The sequence below is a fragment of the Eleginops maclovinus genome, chromosome 16 (genome assembly GCF_036324505.1).
Source record: "Eleginops maclovinus isolate JMC-PN-2008 ecotype Puerto Natales chromosome 16, JC_Emac_rtc_rv5, whole genome shotgun sequence".
NCBI lineage: Eukaryota > Metazoa > Chordata > Actinopteri > Perciformes > Eleginopidae > Eleginops > Eleginops maclovinus.
The window spans coordinates 15,164,962-15,187,563 of NC_086364.1; the positions used below are offsets into that span (position 1 = coordinate 15,164,962).

The 22,602-nt window shown below is 41.2% G+C and overlaps 1 protein-coding gene across 1 annotated transcript; it reads left to right on the plus strand.

Annotated features, from left to right (window-relative positions):
- Nucleotides 1-1,198: 1,198 nt before the first annotated feature.
- Nucleotides 1,199-11,407, plus strand: gpr139 (G protein-coupled receptor 139). The gene is made up of 2 exons (XM_063904744.1): nucleotides 1,199-1,346; nucleotides 10,422-11,407. Exons 1-2 carry the CDS (start codon nucleotides 1,199-1,201, stop codon nucleotides 11,405-11,407), a joined length of 1,134 nt encoding a protein of 377 aa, XP_063760814.1.
- The last annotated feature ends 11,195 nt before the right edge of the window (nucleotides 11,408-22,602 follow it).

The window sequence follows — 22,602 nt, forward strand, 5'->3', positions numbered from 1 at the left end:
TTACTTTGGTGTGTGTCATAATTGCTTTATTATTTTGATCAAGAGTCATTTCTAAATAAAAAGGCTCCATAACTCCTCTCCAGCATTGTATGTGTATTTTCCAAACGTTTTCAGCTACATTTTCTTCATTAGGGCAGTAAAAGCAATGATGTTGCAGAAACTGTTAGAGGGATACAGTCCATTAATTAGATTTGTATGGACTTTAAGATTATGTTCAAGATGGTGTCCAAGTCTGCGTATATAGAACGAGAAATTCCACTTTTCACAATAGACAACCAAGGCATTTATTGGGTCTTTCTTTAGAAGCACTGTGTGTTTTTTCAGTGTTAGCCTTCTGCTCATTAGCACATTTTAACTAGAGATTCAGACACATTCACACTGCATGGCAAATTAGATTGAGTCCCAACCCCCACTCCCACGTCAAACCCACAAATCCAATGTGTACTGTAACGTTTGAGAAATGCAAAATAGAGTGTTTGGATACTGCTTGTCCACTCAATAATGAATAAATGGTCAAAAACAATCACGAGGTTAGTGAATATAAAGAGAAATAAAGAGATGTGCAATAAAGAGACAGATTGGCATAATGACAAGGGCAAACACTATCATTTTCCACAATCATTTATCTTTTCTGCAACAGTTTTACTATATCTTACTGGCCTTCAAACAGGATCCACTCTTTCTCTCTATGAGCATCTCTCAGCTCCCAGCCTCCTTCTCTCTCCCTCACTTTTTACTCCTCAGCATACCGTTGCTCTCCATCCACCTTACTCCCTCCTTCTTTTGCTCCCTCCCTCCCTCTTTCCTCCTCCTCCTTCTCGCGCTGCTCTCTCGACTCACTCTCATTCCCCCTCACTCACACACTCAGGCAGCATCCTCCCCTCTCCACTTCTACCTTCATACTCACCTCTCTGCTTCTCTCGCTTCCTTTCTCTCTGTCACCTACTAACACATTTCATCTCTGGCATCTCCCAGTCTGTTCTCTCCCTATACCATCACTCTCCCCTCCGTTTCTCCCTTCTTCTCACACACTCAACCTTGTTGCCTTGCGCAAACTCAGGCGTGCACACACTCATGCTGATTGGCACCCAAGGACAGAGCACCCTCTCTCCCATACCAGCGACCAGGCGGTTTGCTTGTGTAGCCAGCCGGCTTCTTGACACTGAGCTCAGCTGAGGAAGAGGACAAAGAAGAGGCCATGGAGCACAGCCACATCTTCCCTGTTTTTTCCCCAAATGGCAGCACTTGGAGCCCAGAGCAGTATCCCTCTGAGTTTGCCCAGGGGTGCCCTCTCGGACCACTGCCTGTCATCTACTACAGCATCCTGCTCTGCCTCGGCCTGCCGGGTAAGAGATGTGCACACACAAGTGTGTGTTTTATGGCTGTGTCTAATCACATGCGTGTCTCTTTGTTAATTTGCTCCCCAGCGGGATGCAAGAGTCATGCTTTGCATCTTAATATGATGTGCACTTATCTGCAGGTTTGAGTGAGTGTGTGTTGTGCACGGCTGCAAAAAGTGTCAGACACACATTCACACACTGTTGATTTGTCATTCTGACCTTGTGGCAATCACTTGTGCATGCACACTTCTTGTACATGCAATTTTGTATGTGTTGTCTGTGCTTTGCCTGCCTGTTTGGAGTTGGTTTTGCACATTTGTCTTTTTTTGGGGAAATATTTAAGCACTATTCGAAAAAAAATGGGAATAACAGCAACTCTATGTGCAAAGCATCATTAAATCTGACTATTAACCTTTAAAACAACACCTTTTTTGTTAAGCTGCAGTTGTTGTAGCCGATGGGTGCATGACAGATTGCGTCTGTAATGACTCAGGCTTGACCTCGGGGACAAGTGTGTGTTACGTGGCTCATCGTGATGACCTGAATTAATGACACTTCCTTGTTGCGTCCTCACCATTGACTGATTAGTCCATTCACAGTCACTGTCGGACCCATTTACTGCCTCTCTCCCACTGCGTGATCTATGAGCGCTGACCTGCTCTCACACAGGGAAGCAAAGAGGTGTGTGTATATGAATGTGTGTGTGTGTGTGTGTGTGTGTGTGTGTGTGTGTGTGTGTGTGTGTGTGTGTGTGTGTGTGTGTGTGTGTGTGTGTGTGTGTGTGTGTGTGTGTGTGTGTGAGAGAGGGACAGGAAACAGAGGTCAGATAAAAGAGGAAAAGTGTGAATGTCTATCAGAGGTAAGGGGTTCAATGAGGTTAGAAGGCAGAAAAATGCATTCAGGAGCTTCCAGTGTTTTATTATTTATCCTGATTCTGAGAAATAAACCAAAGACTTTTCTTTTCCTATTTGTGCTAATAAATTACATGAACATACCAAAGCTCTGCACCTCTCTTCCTTGATAAAGATTGGGAGTGAGATGCTATTTTGTGCTGGTTTAGTACAAATCCGCAATGCATAGTAAAAAGCTTTTGTACGCCAAGACTGCAGTTGCTCCACAAGATTTGCTGTCTTGTAAAAGTCTTTCTTTGTGATTAAATCTAGTCTAATTAATTTTCCTGGTTGACAAATTAAGTCTTGCACATCATTTAATTTTTTTCTTGCCTCAAACATTTGATGCGTTTCTGATGCTGATGTCTTCGTCACTGAATAAAACTAACCTGGAAGTGTAATGCAATCTTAAATTAGGTGTATGAATTAATAGTTGAGTGCAGCAGGCTGATATTTTGCAGCAGCCAAGATCGACTTATTTAATCATTGTGACGTTCCACTCAAGCCGAATCATACATTTTTCATGAGTGCAGCACGTGGGAGAAGTAGTGGTGTGACCTAAACACTCAAACATATTTAACATCCTCAAAGGATTTTCAGCTGTTACCCTTGATTATCAGACAGTTTTTCATTAGTTATTTAAAAGCAACAGGGCTTCAGAAGGTCATCATTATGTCTGTAAGATTCTTGCAGACGTTGACCTTTAAGCTGCAGACATAGAAGGGTCACTTTGAGAGCACAAATGTGAGGATAAAAAGCATGAAGATTGAAGGTGATGAGAAAAGGTATTACGCAAGTTAATTGGTGGGAAATTATTTGTGTGTGTCCTAGGGAAATGATCAACCGACAACTCAGGTTGAACAGAATGGAGTATAGGGAGGACAAGGACACCAAGAAGAAGAAGAAGAAGAAGAAGAAAAAGAGCAGCGTTAAAAGAAATAGATTAATACCAGCAGAGGCAGTGAAGTAGCACCTCTGAGCCCGAGTGGAGGAGACGACGGCGCTGAGACAAATTGTCACATTCTTAATTAATTGCTAACTCTCTCTCTCTCTCTCTCTCTCTCTCTCTCTCTCTCTCTCTCTCTGCTCACCACACCACACTGCTTGAGACAGAAGAGACATGTGCTGGCATAGCAAACGGAGACATGGCGGAGTTGATGCTTGGCATCAGTTTCTGACATGAAGGGATCACAACATTTAGGCCTGCTCTTTGCACAGTTCAGTGTGTCTCAAAACACTCACATCTTAGACTCATACTGTAGAGTATGTTGGAGATGGTGAGTGGTTTTGTGTGTCATACCTGGATGTTAAAGCTTCTCTGAATATCCGGCCCAAGACAGCTGCTTTTATGCGTTGCTTTTGAGCGGAACATTTCTCTAGCAGGGAGTTCTTTATGATGCTGTTTATAGACTCTTTACCTGCCAACATGCAATTTAAATCCCACCTGCTCAGGAGTTGTCAACTCGAGGTCACTGTTAATGCCTGGATTTTGCCTAAATTTGCTGTCGGTGCAGCAGGGCACAATGCAACTAAAAATCTTACATTTATTAAATTAAATAGCATTATATAACATAAGTATGTCAGATACATACTGTGTGCATGCAAATCCTTTGTGTAGCTTTCAAAGGCCCTGAAATGTGCTATGTGAGGTCATTGTGAAGGAAGCGACAAAAAGCACTATATAAATTAAATGTATTATTATTATTATTATTATTATTATTATTATTATTATTATTATTTATTGGATCCAGAATATGCATATAAATGATCAACATTGTGCCAGCAGAAATGTGCACACAGCAACATGCATGAGCTCAACATATATGTTGATGCGATCCTTCCCTCTTTCTTAAAGCCTCTCCGTGTGTGGCTGTCGACAGTCAGCGATGTGGCGGAAAATCCCCACCTACTCCAACTAAACCCTCCACCCAAAAGGGGAAAAGGTTGGAGATGTTCAGCGGGTAACTACCCTCTCTTCCGCATCGCAGTGCCAGGTGCCAGCTATTTCTTAAGGAATGAGGTGGGGCCCTGCGATTTTCAGTTTGGACTATTGATCTGTCAATCTGCACAGAGAGGGCTTGTATGATTGGATTGGAGCTCGTTCATAGATACTATCCCCCTGAGGGTGGAGTCAGTTGTTAAACTGGACGAATAGGACAGGATTGGAAAGCATGTGGAAAAGAGCCCTGGTTTATCTCCATTCTGCAGTCTGAGTAAAAGAGCGGAAGGGAAGGACAGGACAGTGTCAGCTTGAAGTTGGGTAGACGAGTCGGATGGGGCGCGGGAGGACAGAGGAGGCAAGAAAGGAGGGAGGTGTTGTTTCAGGCAATAAAGCAGAGGTGTTGTTGAGTGAAGTGAAAGAGTTTTTGTTGACCAGCTGACAACAAAATGCTGTCACCACTACTGAGAAGCTGTGTTGAAAATGTTTGACATTTTCTGGACGACTATATCCATCAATCTGAGGATAATTAGGGTGCTACTAGCTGGACGTCATGTTCTTCCCAGCTCTTCTCTGCATTTAATTACCTCATATACCCTCTTTCTCACTCCAACTAAATTTCAACCTTCAATTTTTTTCGAAGCTGAAACCTCATAAAAATGTTTGGAAAAGGTCCAAAAGCACATCATAACTGTTAGCATTGTTTATGAGCCCTTTGGACATGAGAAGCTGAGTATGTCAGTCTGCAGTGTCGGTGTAAGGACAGTCGTCTCCACCAAACTTTGACTCACTGTGGCCTGGCTGTTAGAGGTTAGCAAAGGCAAAGCACTGCAGCAGCATCAATATCATTAGCAACAACCAGGGGCCTATTTCTTTCTTTATATGCCTTAATGATAATCCTTAAATATCTCCTTTCTTTTCCTAACCCTCTTTTTCTCATTCTTGCTTTCATTTTTTACTTTGCATCTTCCTTTTTCTTATCAGCTTTCTACTTTTCCTCATTAACTCTCAGATAATACATCAAGCTCGCAATAAAATATGTTGGATTGACATTATCACATTTCGATGGCATTACAGGCCTGATTTTTATTGCGATTTAACAGCGAAAAAACAGAGTTGACCCAATGAGGGAGTTTGGCCCTCATTTTGAACAGTTTTAAAACATCTCTGCTAAAACATAGTTTTATCTTCAATGCATGTTTTGGTGGATTTGCAGCAGGGATTTGTTCCTGGTTTCTGTTCCGGGGAATTAAAAATCACCCTGCTTTATGTCCCGTCTGACACTTAGAGAAGACAAAAGGGAAATGGTTGTCATCAGGAACAAAGTGCCTGTGACCTTTGAAGCAAGCTTTGATTTTCACCTCCTATGTTTCTCTCGTCTCTCTTCCTTTCCTCCCACTGCTTCACCCCTCTCCTTTATACCCCTCTCTGTCTCATTCAGTTTTTTTTTTTTATCTAATCCTTTCCTTCAATTCCTTCTCAATGGCCTGTTCTCTCTTAACTCCCTGTGACCTTCTTCACACCACAGTTTACATCACCTTCCATCTATTTCTTCATCCCTCTCTTCTCCACTCATCTCGTCTTATTAACCTCCGGATAAGCCATCAAAGCCAAACCTCAATTTCCTCCAAATGAGAAAGAAAAAAAGCCAATTCTCACTTTCATTATCTTTTTTGGGTACCATTTTTAAAAATGATTCTCTGTATGAATTATAAGGACTATGAGAAAGCTTGAGGACTGGTGTACAATACCTCCTGTCTTGCCACTGGTTTCAGGGGGTTAAGATGTGCAGGGTGTTTGTCGACTGCCCGTCTCAACACGTTGCTTTAGTGGTGGGATGAGTCAGCCTCGTTACACACCTCTGGGAGCATGCTGTGCCTTCTCCTTTGCCACTAAATAACGTCAATGGCCCTGTCCCTTGTCACATTAGGGGAAGCACAAACACAAAAGCACTCCCACACAAAAATACAGAAGGGGTCACCTGTTTAATAAACACACACACACACACACACACACACACACACACACACACACACACACACACACACACACACACACACACACACACACACACACACACACACACACACACACACACACACACACACACACACACACACACAAGCAAATGTAGACAGTCAGACAAACTCACAGCAGCACAATGATAAGATAAGGTAAGATGTACCTTTATTAATCCCCATTGGGAACGTTCAGTAGTTTATGCAGCAACGGATTGAGAAAGAAAAACAGTACAGACTCACCGAAGGATAAAAAATAAAAAAAAATAAAAATGATATACAGGTAAGTATAACGGTTTTAAAACAAACTGTTATAGCAAAAAATAATTAAGAATTAAGTGAGCGTATATACATTTCGGAATCCGTATGGTTAGAAATATTCACGTGTGTGCAGAAAAAAGTGCAGGTCAAAGTTATTGTTCAAACGATGCAGGCTTTATTTGCAGTCCGGGTTATTATTAAGTGAGTTACATTGTTAACCCCTTGCTGTGCAGCCTGATGGCTACAGGCACAAAGGAGTTGCCCTATACAGCCCTTTCTTTCCCCCCTCTCAGTAGGAGACACTTATTTTTGCCGGAATAGATGGGCACATTTTGCATGTGTCTCCGTCTGAATGTCCAGGCATGAGATGCACATGTCTCTCTATGCATGCTGTGTATGTGTTGTCCTCTAGTATCTGTTCTGAGTGTGCAGCTCTCCAACCTGTCTGTCCCCCTGCTTGGCCCCCGAGACGACAGAAAGAACAGGAGTCAATTGTAATGAATGGGCAACCCAATGCAGGCTGGCTAGAGCCAAATGGAAATGTCAAGCTTGCTACAGATCCCTTTTGTTTGTCTGTAGAAAGCCCCATCTCAACGGGAAGCCCGAACAGAATAATACCCAGCCAGTTTCAGTCAACACCTCACTGTTTCCATTTCAGGTCACCCCTCTCTGTTCAACAATATGTGGACAGACAATGATAAGTTAGAAAATTTGGCGGGTAGAATGAAGGTGAATATGTTAATGGTGAGGTACATTGTGAAGGGTTTATAATGGACCGAAGGGATGTTTACGAACAGCTTAGCTTAGCAGCAAAGCTTTCCTGGTGCAAAAAACTATCATTTGAATAAACTCAACTGCAGCAGCTTTATGAAACGACGTGTAGAAAGAGTCAATAAGACAAAACAGAGAGTTGTGTTCAAAAGCAAGCAATAAGACAAAACAATAATGGTAAAATCAATCAGCTGAACAGATGTGAACCAAAACAGAGATTACTCCTTTGTTTGTTCCGCAATAACTACTTTTATGGACCCCACAAAAGCAAAAAGACACAGAAGAGCTGAAACTAACATTGAGTTGGTATCTTTGATTTTCACGATAATAGTTTCTCTTTTTGTAAAAGTGTAAAATATATTCATTGTTTTTTTTCAATATAGCGTTGCTCTCCTGGACACCTAGCATCTATGTTACCCATAACACAATGCAACTTAACCACCGCTGTTTGGTTAGAGGTTTGGGTGTATTATGCTAGTAGTGGCTTATGTAGCTTTAAGCTGTAAGCCTAAATCAGAGATAAGAAGAGGTCTTATTTTTTTACTTGTTGTTGTTTGTTCACTTTCAAACATTTAGTTTCTCTTCTCCTTTCTTTTATTACCAAACTTCAAGAAGCTTGTCAGCTTGAGCTTGACAATGACGATAATAATGAATTATAATCAATATATGTTCTTTGAAATTAGCCTATTTTGTTATATTATTTATTCCTTTATTTAAACATATAGTCTCAATGAGATCATGGTCTCTTTCTCAAGGGAAACGTGTAATAAAAAAGTAAGCACATACAAAAAAGCAAGATAATTACATTTATTAAGACCGTACATCTAAATGTATGTAGATTTATTCTGGGACCAGAGCTGAACTAAAATATAAATATTTCCAATACAAAATGATTCTGGAAGCACATGCAGTTAAGAGGGTTATGACAGAAATCTCATAACACTTATTGTGAAGATCTATATCCTTGAATTCAAGGTTAATATAAAATATTATGTGTTATTGTTATATTTGCTATGATCCTGGCCAAACTGATCACCAGCAAAGAAGAAGAAACAGACGGATAGCGTAAGACCAAAACCTGGGGGAAAAAAAAGAATCAATAAACACACCAAGATTCGGCATCAAAGCAATTTGACTTGCCTGTGCAAGTTGGCTTGGTGTGAGATCCGGGGTGATTGTGAACGTGGGGGGGCAGTGCAATTCAGCAGCCCACATGTACACTTATATTAACCTGTCGAATCTTGTAAACTGCTTTGACGTGTCATTTATGTTTATTGATAGATTGTACGTTAATGATCTGTGTGTCTTTGCGTGCATGGGTAGACATGTGTGCGGCTCTGCGTGTGTGTGTGTGTGTGTGTGTGTGTGTGTGTGTGTGTGTGTGTGTGTGTGTGTGTGTGTGTGTGTATGTGTGTGTGTGTGTGTCTTCCCTTGCAAATATTCCAGTCTGGAAAAGACATCTTAAGTCATTATCTGGAGCCGCCTTGTAATTTGTAATCAGTTGATCGTGGCTGAGGCTGCGAAGTGTGATGTACCAGACTTCTAGCTGCCATATTTAATCCAATCCCAGATCTATTACTGTCAAGGGAGGCAGGACCACAGGACACACACACACACACAGACACACACGGTGACAGCTGCTAAGTGCATTGATGTCTCAGTGATGCTGCGATGCAAATTAATGTCAGAGGTTTTGTCTGATGTCTTCGTGCTTCACCAGCAAATTTCCCTTGTTGGGGATGGTTAGCAACAGTAGAGGATGGATACATTACTAAAGTACAGTGTGTGAAGGGAGTCTTTGGATACATTGAAAAAGATTTGGGCCTCTGAGTCTTACATGCAATAAATGTTCTTATTGTGCTGCCATTAGAACTGTCTTTTTCAGAATAAATCATATTCTTACAGAAAACGATTTGAAAACAATTATCATAGCTTTCTTTTTTTCTTTTTTTAATGAAAGCAATTTTCAAAATGGTCAGATATTGAGGAACTAAGAACAAATATCGTCCCGTATGTGATTCCAATTCAAAATCGTCTTGGTATTTATTAGGTTTGGTGATCCTCAAAGTCACACACAATACATGTTACTTTGTTTGTTATACAACAGATGGCTGCTTTTATTGCGTCAATTACATGATTTTATTGTAGGTCCCAGAAACACTACAGTGTAACAAACAAATATCTTGTTGACGGTATCCTCCAGGTTTGTAAATGGTTTGAGCAAGCTCACAACCTGTAAACACAACTGTCAGATGATGAAAATCACCTGAAATAATTTGCAGGGAGAGCAGGGAAAGGAACAGGACAACAAAGAAAGAAGACGTATAATGAGCCAATTTAATACAATCACCACACTGTAGCTCTGCTCCTACTGTCTGATGCAGAAAGCAGAGGTCATGCTTTTGGAAGAAGCACACACAGGTTTGCTCATGTTCTATTCAGTGAAAAATGAAAGAGAAGTAATCCCCTGTCCTTGGATATTCAGCTCTCCCTCAAAAGAAAGTTGCCATCAATAATATATTATATAGCCGGGTAAGATTTGATTTAGCAACATGGAAGAGAAGGTATGATGGTATATGTCGTGGATATGGAGTGAGATTAAAAAGCAAGAGGCAGACGGGGCTTCCTTGTGCTTTGTTTTAGAAACTAAATTGCCGGCGGCAGGCTGAAGTGAACTTAGCAGATTGCCAAGACTGCGATGCTGCACGTTGCCTTCCTGTTTTTTTGTCGTGGTTTTTTTATTTATTTGAGATAACAGTTTGGCCAAAGGCAGAGGCAGGTGCTGCTGGAATGACACAGCAGGTGTAGATGAAGTGGAAAGGAAACGGAAAGGAGCAATAACCAGAGGAGACTACACAAAAGGAGAGCTGGTTGAAAGTGGAACATACTGACTGGGGAAGATAACAGATTTATCTTTATGCATTGAGCAGCATGGAACTGAAAGTAAATGTTTGCTTGCAGCTTTTGATGGTGGTGAAAATTGTTTGTATTGTGTGTTAGTGCAGTTTCATCTGTCTGTTACCTACAGTGCATGTCCACTGCATCTCAATTACTATGTTGCCTCTTTTCAAAGGACTGTCCACTAACATTTATTTTTCTGTTTCCTTCCCGGCCCTAACCTGTGTCCACTACATTTACAACCTTTTCATCCTTTCACTTCATTTCTACTTTTAATCACTTTCCTAATCCTTCCTCCTCCTAGCTAACATCCTGACAGTGGTCATCCTGTCCCAGCTGGTGCTGCGTCGTCAGAAGTCCTCCTACAACTATCTCCTGGCTCTGGCAGCCGCCGATATCCTGGTCCTGCTCCTCATCGTGTTTGTGGACTTTATTTTGGAGGATTTTATTTTAGCCACTGCGCTGCCTCCATCACTAAACAATGCAGTGCAGGTTCTGGAGTTCTCCTCCATCCACACCTCCATCTGGATCACCGTGCCTCTCACCATTGACCGTTACATCGCTGTTTGCCACCCACTGCGCTACCATACAGTCTCCTACCCGGCCCGCACACGAAGGGTGATCTTTGCTGTGTATATTGGGTGTTTGCTCTCCGCAGCGCCTTACTACTGGTGGCCTGAGCTGTGGCACAGCCTGCCCGGGGTGGGCAGCAGTGATGAAGGAGGAGGGGAGGGAAACGGGAGAACCGTGGTCCAGCATGTCCTGGTGTGGGCCCATTGCGCCACTGTCTACCTCCTCCCCTGCACTGTCTTCTTCACTCTTAACGCAGTCATCGTTCGTAAGCTGCGCAGACGCCGCAGCTGCTTTCGTCTGCGTGGTTACTCTACTGGCAAAACCACTGCCATTCTCCTCGCTATAACCTCCATTTTTGCTGTTTTGTGGGCGCCACGTACCCTCATGATCCTGTACCATTTTTACTCCTCTCCTCCAGCCTCACAGAGTGCCGGCCGTTTGCTCCATGTGCTCACAGATCTGGCAAACATGCTAGCATTGCTCAACACCGGGGTCAACTTCTTCCTCTACTGCTTCATCAGCAAGCGTTTTCGGGGCATGGCGGCCAATGTGCTGCGAGCCCTGGTCCGCTGCCGGAAGCAGCCGCAGCCTTTCTACGCCAGTCACAACTTTTCCATCACAAGCAGCCCCTGGATCTCCCCAGCCAACTCCCACTGCATCAAGATGTTGGTGTACCAGTATGACAAAAATGGGAAACCCATTTGTATATCTTCTTGAGTCCTCAGCCACAGCAGCTACCCCAACCCTCACTTGTTGGGAAGCATATTCAGGCATTGTCTCCTTGGTGACAAGCTCTGTTCCCATGGGACTCTTTGAGGCTTGAAAATGTCAACATACCCAGAGAGCACATAGGCATTAGCCATTAGCTAGCTTTGAGCGATAACAAAGCGGTTGGCTAGCAAGGTGGAAATTGCAGATCCGTGCTTACAGAAAATGGCCTCTTATGATCAAAAAAGCATTCACAAGGCAGCAACCAGCATCAAATAACTGTTGATTATTTTCTCCATGCAAAAAATACAGCTACCGTATAAGTGACTGACTCTAGACTTACTGACTTACTGATATCAAACCCCACCTTTCAGTGACTTTAATGAGCCACAGCGCGAAATAATAAACTGGTGACTATTATTTGGTATCCTCTGTGAATCTTCAAATACCTTGACATTGATTTCTTTATGGATTTTCTCTGTTGCACACTGCTGCCAACGGTGAGGAACTGTGTCTTTGTCCGTTGGGAGTCATTCCCAAAAAGCAGAGATTTCCAGTCAGAGTCTTGGCACTGAACATCTCACCTCGAGGGGTGACTTCACTCAGGCAGAGTCACCAACGGTTCTGGCTGTCTCTCAAGCAATGTTCAAAAAGCGCTGTCATTTCCAGTTTAATATGCAGAGGAGTCTTAATGGCATGTTAATTTGGGCTACTATCAAATGAACATCCATCCCTGACTTTCCTCTTGTGTGTGCCAAGTTCGTCCTAGCAGTGCAGGTCACTCTCTGCTTATTGTTGGGTAAATATTTATTACTGGTAGACTTGACTGTTATTGTGGCTTCACTTAAAAATAAGAAAAAAATATGACTTGTGCAAAGTGTCATTAAAATAGTAATCACTTTTCCAATATTAGGAAGAGGAAATTTCTGCTTTTGGTAGATAGTCCTCTATTAACTATTAATGGTCCGTGATGACTTACTGTTAACCATTATCTGGATGAATATAATGAATGTAACAGCTGTATAACCCTTTAGCTTCTTTGAAAGACTGAGTGATAAAGAGAGAGATAGAGATGACATAAACATCTGTATTCCTTCACTTTTGATTGGTTATTCCTCGTCCAAGGTTTTCTGCCCCATGGTGCAGCAGTGAATTTGGTCTAAGGGTCACAGTGACACATTTGGGCTCTGCTCATTCTGCTGCTGGCTGATGGCAATTCAGTAACATCTGACATCCAAAAACAGTCACGTACATCAACTCTGTCTCAGCGCTGCCAGAGTCCTGCCCAGTAACAAACCATAAATGTACACACACACACACACACACACACACACACACACACACACACACACACACACACACACACACACACACACACACACTTACAATCACACTGTGCTCTGTATTGCCCACAGAAGAGCACATCCATTCTGCAGACACCTCGCAGCATTAGCAGTGTTCATCTATCTAGCGACAATGGAGCTCAGCCAAGGGGCAGGTTTCTTCTAATATCTGCCTGGAGATATCCGACACATCAGGCTTGTTTTAATGGATATGGCTTTATATCTGATGAATGTTATGCGCGTCTGTCAGAGCTGATAAAGTCATGCCCTTCAAACTGTTGTTCAACACTAACGTTGGAGACACTTTAGGGGGTCACTGCAGGTGTGTCGTTACGATTTACACCAAAAACTAAACAGGCTGCAGCTGAAAGAAAGGGCAAGAGCTTGATAGTTTTGACTGTTTTTCCATAAGGTTATTATAACATTACTAACCAGCTTTATTGCTGAGAAATGGGAAAATCCTGACTTAACGAGAAATGTCTTTTAAAGCAAAGAGTGTTCAGCCTTCTTTAACAACTCACAGCTTTAATGATATTTGGTAATTAGCTAGGTAATTATTGTATCTTTACTATGACTGTGTAATTGAGTGTATTTCAATTTCCAACTCAGCGTCTTGCGAGATGATGTCACATCATAAAAGTATAACTTTACTTTTTTGTGTTGTTCTTGGTGCTTAAAGTGTTCGTTGAAACACAAGTTCAACAAACGTGCTTTTTGATTGAAAACATGAAAATCTTTCACATCTCTACCTCCCATTTCATTTGAACATGTTAGCAGTATATGGTCATATCTTATAGAGCAATCAAATAACTTTTTGGAACATTAAAACTGCAGTGCTACCCCTCTCCATGTAGCTCACAAGTAGGTACAATTTTGGCAAAAGCTATGTGTAGCAATGTAAATTGTTGTAAAAGATCTCAGCAAATAAATGATATGATGGGCAAATTCAAAGACCAGGTTAAAATCTTCCATTTCAAGTCATTGCATTGAAACTATTTTTTAAACTGCACTTCTTATTCTTGGAAAAAGTCCAATTTCTTTTCCATTCAATAATCTTTTTAGTTGAAGTGAACCTGTTGCCCAATTTCCAAATTCCCTCCCTGAAAGTGGAAGAGTTTCAATTCCCATTTCTTTGTTCTTTAACAATAGATTTTCTTTCAAATGATTTTGCAAATGAGGGCGCCTCAACTGCCACTCTCTCTCACCTCCTTCCCTCTGCAGTCCTGCTGCTCATTCCTCTTTTCTCCCACTTTATGCTCTTGCTCAAAGTTAATTTCACAAGTGTCCTTTTTACTCGTTAACTGGTAACCTTGAAGTCATCTGTGCTACATCGCTCCATGAATTCTCATCAGAAAATAGATCCATGCCGGTAGGGACCTTGGAATGAAAGTGGTGTATGTCAAGCGTTATTTCATGGAGATGAACGGCCAAATGGTCGATAACTGGTAATCAATCAGCGAGCTCTTTGACTCCATCAAAGCCATCCTTAGCAGTGTGTTGCATTTCATTTAGTGTAAAGGCTCTAAAATGCATGCATTGATCCTTAATCAATACTGCTTAATGATCCGAAAATGATCATTAAGAAAGTTAGATAACAAGAAATTATTTAGGCTTCGTCTTCCTGAGGAACTCGTGCCAAATCAATGTTGCCATGACATTCATTCTCGTGAAACCCTATCCATTGTTTCAGGCGATGTTAATGTGACATTTGTGGAATAACCAGCGCCTCAGTCCCGCGCCTCCTGGGAATGAGACAGGCATGCTGGGAAACCAAAGCAGGTGATTGGGGGGTGTTGAAAGGGGGTCACATGCGGATGTCTCTTCATCTACCACGTGAGGCCCTCAGGGACCAGGTGGGAGGTGTGTGTGTGTGAGAGGGGACCATGCCAAGTAATCATCCCTATGATGTAAGGGAAGAAAAAAAATGCCCAAAGATCTGTTTTTTTCTTCATCCAGATATTAGAAAGATAACCAAACACAAATCAATCAGAGGGTGAAATTGTATTTTCTCCCTCGCACGTCCTCCATTTCATCTCTGTCTCTCTCTCTACCTGTGAAGCACTATAGTGTGTGTGTATGAGTGTGTGTGTGTGCGTGTGAGTGTGTAAATAATGTCCGTCTTAGACAGAAAGAAGCTTTAAAAAGTGTTTGTGCCATAGGCCCATTATGTATGTACAATGTGTATTTATACTCAACCAAGATGAATATAATTACATGCAGCACAGCGTTATAAGGATATATCCATGAATGTAAACTGACGCTTCGGGCAATTTTATTGGTATTTAATGATTGTGATTTTCTACACAATCACCTGTTTTGAGTATTTACCTTGTTTTCCTCCATGGCAGTTTTTCTGAACTGTGTTTTTTGATTGTACTGGAGTAATTATAGGCTTGCATAGTTCAGTTTTTCCTCCAAATGAATGTATTGATTGTATAAAGAGTATGTATTACTGTGCTGTGTGAAGATATGCAGAAAAGTATTGACTATTATCAATCTTTTTGATTAAAGAAATAAAGAACAGTATCTCTAAGGATTAAGATGTAGTGCTTCAATTGGGCTGCGTCTTTTTTTCTACATGTGAAAAAGAAAAAGAAATAAAGTGGTTTAAGGAATTCTCATTTCTGAACAATTTCCCAATAATTTTTAGATTTCTGACATATTCTCTGGTAGACATGTTGTCTTTTTAACTAAATTATACAAAAAAGAAGACAGAGTTCAAATGGTACTTTTGCAACTAAACAATTCCTATTCATTTATTACGTAGACGGTTTTAAATTAGTCCCAGCAGGAGAACTGGACAAAAAGTCCAAAATGAAGTGTATATAAAAACTATGTTTTAATAAATAAGGTGATGATAAATTATAGTATAATATTTTATTGATGATTTGAAGTTCTCTTTCAAGTAAACAAGTTCCTGCATTAACTACCAATGTGTTCTTTATATAGAAAACATTCACACTTTTTAATAAATTATTCCAACCACAGCTGAAAATATATATGACCTAACATCTCCGAAAGAGTTTCTCTCTCGCTGACATTTCGAAAAACTGATCCATACCCAACAGTTTGCACAGCCCAAAAACAATGTGAACAGCTCCGCAGAGTGTTTGCCTCCAATCTATGAGTTTCTAACAGAAAATGAAAATCGATTGAAAATCACTGAGAATCAACATCTGCACAGTGACCTGACTTTTAAGCATCCTAAACACACTGCTGAGCACAAACAGCAGCGCTGGCTGCATGGATACGGTGTGTGTTACTTTGTGTGTTGACAGTTATGTTAAAATTCAAGAAGATACACTGTGAGGCGGAGCTGGGTTGATCTAAAGCACCAACAGTAATGCTGTAACAATCCAGGTGCTAATCACAAGTTCAGAGATAAAAGAGAGTGTGTGTGTGTGTGTGTGTGTGTGTGTGTGTGTATGTGTGTCTGTGTGTGTGTGTGTGTGTGTGTGTGCGTGCGTGCGTGCGTGCGTGCGCGTGCGCGTGTGAGTGACTAATTAAAGTCTTTGACAGCTACGCTGACTAAGCCCACACTTTATCCCTGTCAATGTCACGATAGGTGGGAAACATTGCATAGTGTACATGAGAACCCATACACACACACACACACACACACACACACACACACACACACACACACACACACACACACACACACACACACACACACACACACATATTTCCTCCGCCTATAATCACCTATGGTTAAAGTTTAAGAAATGCATGTGTGTCAGCTTCCCAAATCCACATGGTAACATCCACAGGCACGGTCAGCCAATCACTGTCTCACATTCACAGTCTACCAATTATCAATATGCAGGGCTCGTAACAAGCCAAACAACACCTAAAACACTACTGGCACAAACTGCTCACTGTGGACTGACATTTCCCTGCATAAGCAATGCAGTGACCATCCTGCTGCAACAAAAGAGATCAATGTGTTTGTTTCAGTGACACAACCAGCATCTGGCCTCTTACAATGAATCACCACTTGTAAAGGCTAAGGTCACTTACACGTTTCATCTATACCGTAATATAAAGAAGGTCTGTCTGATAAATGTCCCGTCAACCCTGAACCGTTTTCTCATGTGAAGCATATGCAACAGACGAGCGGAGAAAAGGAGAAAATGAGAAAATGAGAGAATGAAGACAGAAAGATGGAAGGACTTGTCTTCACACGTGTATGTGTGTTTGTGTGTGTATGAGCGTGTGTGCATGCATGTGTGTGTGCGCGGACCTACTGCCAAGTCTTACGGGTGTTTCTGCAGTGATAAAGATGGATGAGTCTGTCTGCTGACGTGATTGTTGTGGATTCTGAGTGAGTGCGAAGATTTATTCATTATATATTATGTATCTAAATGGACCTCAGGGTGGTGTGTGCATTTAGTCAAAGTCAAATAAGCAGAGAGGCATACTTAAACAATTTGCTGCTCAACGAAACATATATTAAAGCATGTGTTTTAAATAATCTGCTGACATTTAAACAGTAAGTGGTGACAAATTGAGAAAAATGGAAAAATAATTACATTCTGTCACTCTGTTTTACATAGTTCCCCTATCTTTCTCTCACTCATATTCAAATCATACATATTGCAAAAGCATCAAATATAAAGTGTCCTCTGAGTTAAAACTGCACGGTTCTTAATAAAGGGTTGTCAAATGTTTTAAATTACTGCTAGTAATATCTGAATTGCATTTGGCTGCTTCAGTTTCAGGGTCCGTTGTTCAAGCTTCAACTGTCCCATAATTATTGAAACAGGCAATCATTGTTTTCAACTTTGTGGAAATGTTTTCTGTGTATCGGATTTGAGCGATATATGGTATCTCAAGCAGCACGGAGATCAAGGAAGACCAGTTAGGAGCACTGCCCAGTAGCACCAGCTGCAACGATGTGATTTCAGACTTTTAGCAATGATGTGTTTTCAGCTCTTGTCTGAGCGATACCTCTTGTATGCTCAACCTCAACAGTCTGCAAACCTGGCCAATACAGACCTCTACGTCTGAGTCTTTGCTCTTAGGGAGATTATAAATGCTACCAACCTTCTCACAGTGACTCATTTGATGAAATGTTACCGTAATGATAGTAAATTTGCTTAATGGTGCTAACACAAAATTTGTTAACTTTCCGAGCAAAAGGCAGCAGATGCCAAAGACAATTTATGAATTCAAATTAAGTTCTAGGATTATTATGATTATCATTTATTCGCTGGGAAAAAGTAATTTGCTCTTGCAGTCTTTACTGCATTACAAAATCCTTCAGTTCTAGATGAAACACTTTGTGCTTTTCTTCAATTTAATAGTGCCAGCACATTAACCTTGAGGAGTCACTATGAGGAGCTTTATAAGTGTTTAAATCAAAATCTGCTAATGTAAAATATGTTTTATCTTTAAGGGGATGCAAATAGCAGAAATCCAATAAAATGACCTTGCAACAGGTGCTACTGACTGCATGTCATTCACTTGTGGTGCTATTGTACTATGCTCCATAGTATTTTAAGGTATACGTGTTCCAGCACATTTATGTTTCTGATATTTTGTTTACGGGTTGAATTCATTGCCGAGTTGTTCTATTGGATCGCGTTATATCTTTATTGCTTTTGCCCCTGATGTAGGATATCTGTATCTTTGCCTCAGTCTCTCTCTGAAATACTCAACTCATCTTCTTTATTGAGCAATAACTGCTATCATCTTTTGTATAGCCGGACCAAGTGTGTGATATTGGAAAAATAGAAAGACAGAAAAGAAAGAAGATAAAGGAGAATCAGGGAAGAGAGACCCCCGCATGCTGTCTTTATACTCAACTGATGAGGAGCAAGTCCTTCATGCAAACACAACCCATAAAAAGTAGAACATTGATTTTCACCGTGCACAGGCAATCAACTGACACGGTGGAATACATCAGTAAGAATTTGGATTTGCAGAATCAGTCACAGGTGTGTCAGACCTGGGCCTTGTCTGACTGGCCCCGCAGCTGGTGGAAAATAACAAATGTGTACTGGGATTGTTGACGCATCCTTTAACAGGAAGTTTGTATTGAGGGACACTGTGGGCTAAAGCGACACCTGCAAATAGTGAATAGAATTTTGATATAACATCTTTATTGCGTTATAGGAGAAATGCACCAATAAAGCCCTTTCAAGTTTATTATGGCTCACTTCCTCAAAAAGTTTAAACTCTAAACACTAAATTGTGCTAACCAATAGCAGAGCTGAAAATATCAGTCTATTTTTTGTATGATTTACTTACATTTTAAATTGAGTCAAGGAAAACATTACATACATTAAGTCAAATTCAGTTTGAACCTTCAGACGGTGAAAGACATAAAGGCACTGATGCTTTGTTGGCAACTTTGTGCGACTTCAACAAACAAACCTGCTGAGCTCTTATCCTGATAATCGCAGAGTCTCTTCATGTAGCACTCATGGCTTTCCTGTGATAGGGAGAGTTGATGAATCCATGCTAATCCCCCTTTCATCACACCTCGTCCTTCTCCCTGGCTGCCTCGCCTGTGGCTCTGGAAACCTGCCTGTTTAATGCGCAGCCCCCTCTGCTTTCATCAAGCTAACCACGTCGCCTTGATGTTGAAGTAGTGCTTGATACGGGGTGGTTGGCGCATCAAACAATCTGCAAGTCAAAACAAATACAGACACAAAAGGGTCTCCTGTGAACTTGACAGTGGCAGTATTGTATGGGTGAGATATTATGCACATGCACCTGACTAATTTGTTAATGTTTGCATCATAAAAGACTTGTTTAGCGAAAGATCAGTGAACAGTTTGGTCAGAGTATATTCTACCACCATGTGGTGCACTGCAGCAGCCCTTAAACCACATGAGGTGTATGATGGATCCTAGGCTCTTTTTCCTGCACACGACGGCTGTTCCTCCCCTTGATTTAAAATAATCAAGCAAGGTTTAATAAGGGAGTCAAGCAGCTGACATTAAAGCTGCTGCACATTGGACATAGGGCTCTGCCTGCCTTCCTCAGGAGGAAGTATTGGGAAATACAAAAGGATGGTCCCAGTTTTAATGAGACAGAGGAACTCCTATGTTGCAACACCATTAATTTTCTCTCCTCTTCATTTAGTCAAAAGGTCTTCTCCAGGTCAGACGCAGACAAATGAGTAGCAAATAATGGATGAGGGTGTGATATTCTACCATCACCTTTCTTTAATGATGACCTCTTTCTCCTTCTTGTTATTCTTTCCTCTCTCTAGAGCTGTCACTAAGCTCTTAGCTGTCTGACTCATTAATCATTACTCAAACAGTGTATCAAAATGCAAGAGCAAGTAGAGGCAACAGCAATCCATCAACGTGTTGAAGCTGCATGCATATGTAATGAGGAGTACAGTAGAAACAACACAACGCAACAACATTTTGCTTCTTAGGTTAATTTTTCTTTCAGATGCAGTTTTGAAAACCCACTGACCTGACTTTGAAAATGCCCACACTGCTTTGTTATTAAAAGTTGGATTCCTGCTTCGGCAGTGTTAATTTATTATAGTTGAAGGAAAAACATGCTGAATAAATATTGCAAATTCAATCATTGACTATAATGAGGTGGATAATTAACCAAAAAAAAGCCTCATGTTTGGCTTAACCAACAGATACACAACGTTACATGATCATTTATTGTAATTTTACAACACAGGATTGTGCAACGAAATGCTTTTACAGTGTATTAATCCAAATATTTTTGTGGTGGAGTGCAGAGAATGAGTTCACAGCTCTAGGAAAGCAGCTGGTCGGTAGTCTGGTGGTACAACGATATGTCTGTATTGCATGCCAGATGGCAGCAGGGCGAAGAGACTGTGGCTTGAGTGGCTTTTGTCTTTTAATATTTTTTGCCTCTTCACAGGCACCTCTTCTCACCAATTTCACTGACGCTTGGTACAGTAGATGTTTTGGGCAGTCCAGAACCCTCCTGTTCTGGGCAGCAATCTGCAGGATTGATGATTTCCTCTTGAAATGAAATTTAGTTGTTGGATAAAATTCAGTAACAGAGCAAGTTACTCAGGTGTTAAATTTGCAAATCAGATTCATAGGGGAGATTTTGAGTTGATTAAAGAGCTGAAATCAACAAAGAGCCTTCTCATGTTGGTTGTTTTTTTCCAGTCAATCTCTGTGGATTTCTTGGCTCTGTATGTCTTTGCAGTCTGGTAAAGGTCCAGGCTGGCTTTGATGGTTTTTTTAATGTGCTGCAGAACCGGTCTCTCATAGTACCAGAATGGGAGGGCATCACATGGCTGTAGCATTGCTGATAAAAGCCACATGTGACTCCAAAAGCAGATGAATTGACACCCTACATAGACAAAATCAAAGTTATGAAGTAGTGTGTTTCAGAGATGCAGATACATGATTTGTGACCTAGGCCTTGCTAACTGTCCCTTTTTCTTTTTGCTCTGCTTAGCTAGCTGTGAGCTTTAGATTTGTAATAATGTGTAATGGGAACAGTGCAACAGTTGGTGCCCTGTTTGTGCAGTCATGCTGCTGTAGTTGGTAAGCCTAAAGATATAGGAGGGCCCCATCTCTGTCCTCCGCAGCGCCCTTTACCACCCTCCAGGGAGCTCCCTTTGAGTCTCTTCCTCACCCCGGTGAGAACAGGAACTGAAAGCTCCTCTCCACTTCATTGGGCAAAATAACAACCAATGACAACAAGGACTGCCCTATTCCGAATCCTTTTTTTCTCCTGTTGCCAGCTGTTGGCTGTGCTCTCCTGTGCAACTTCAAAGAGAGGGGAGATGGATGGACACGGATAGTGTTATAGAGAAGTGTGGATATCAGGAGTGACAAGGGGGGGAAAACAACACCAGGTCCCTCTCATTTTCTCATGAAACACAGTGGACATTGACTGCAGTGTGTCCATGAGGGACAGACGTCAATGCACACATTATGTCATTTTAGAGGCCAAACCATAATTGGAAACGCATCAGTTAACATGGATCCACAGGAGATTTCCGACCTTTTTATTCCCCTCCTCTAGCCATGATTAGTTTTTATAATCAGCGGATGCAAATTGTTGAGTTTACTGACAGCCCATCAATCACAGCATTGCTGCAATATGTTGAACGTCTCGACACGTGCCAGTAGACATATGGTCAATTTGCTCTCAGAGCCTAAGATATTTTTTGCACCACAGGTTTAAGGAAGACATTTAGAATATTCAATTTTCATCTACCCTCTAAGTCGAGGTGTGGGATTAGTCATTTGTCTCAGGGGCTATCTGACAACTTTAATCTGTCTGGAAACTGGAACAGGAAATCAAGTGTAAAGTATTATATGTGACATATTTGAAAAAAACAATCATTTTATTTTTTTAAAAACACAATAAATGTAATAAACATTAAGATACATTTATGGTTTACTAATATACAACGTGTACTAGTTTGAAATGGTCCGCACATAATTAGTCTGTTGCATAGAGCATTCAGGTAAAGCTAATTAACTCTCTCCCAGATGTTTTCCAGCTGTGACAGAAGATAAAGCCTTTCAACAGTAACTGAGGTCTACTATTAAACATCCCACTGCCAACTTTGGAGTGCTATCAAGCGAAACAGTGGGTGGGCGTGTCTTTGAGCATGGCAGCAACCAGGCTGCTGTGAACTTCGGAGCATAGAAAAGATAAGTGGTGTATAGAGGTGTAAGAGTCAAAAAAATAAAAGAGTTTAAAAAACGGCATAGCAGAAAACATATAATTAATTAGAGGGAAGTCCTTGTTTTATGTGCACAGATGCACTAACTGCATACAGAAGCCTTGGTTTACTGAGTTCATTGTGTTTAGCAGTCTGGAGAGGTACTGTTGAAGCAGTTTCTCTCTCACCAAATCATTCCCCTGTACTCACAAAAAGAAAGAGAT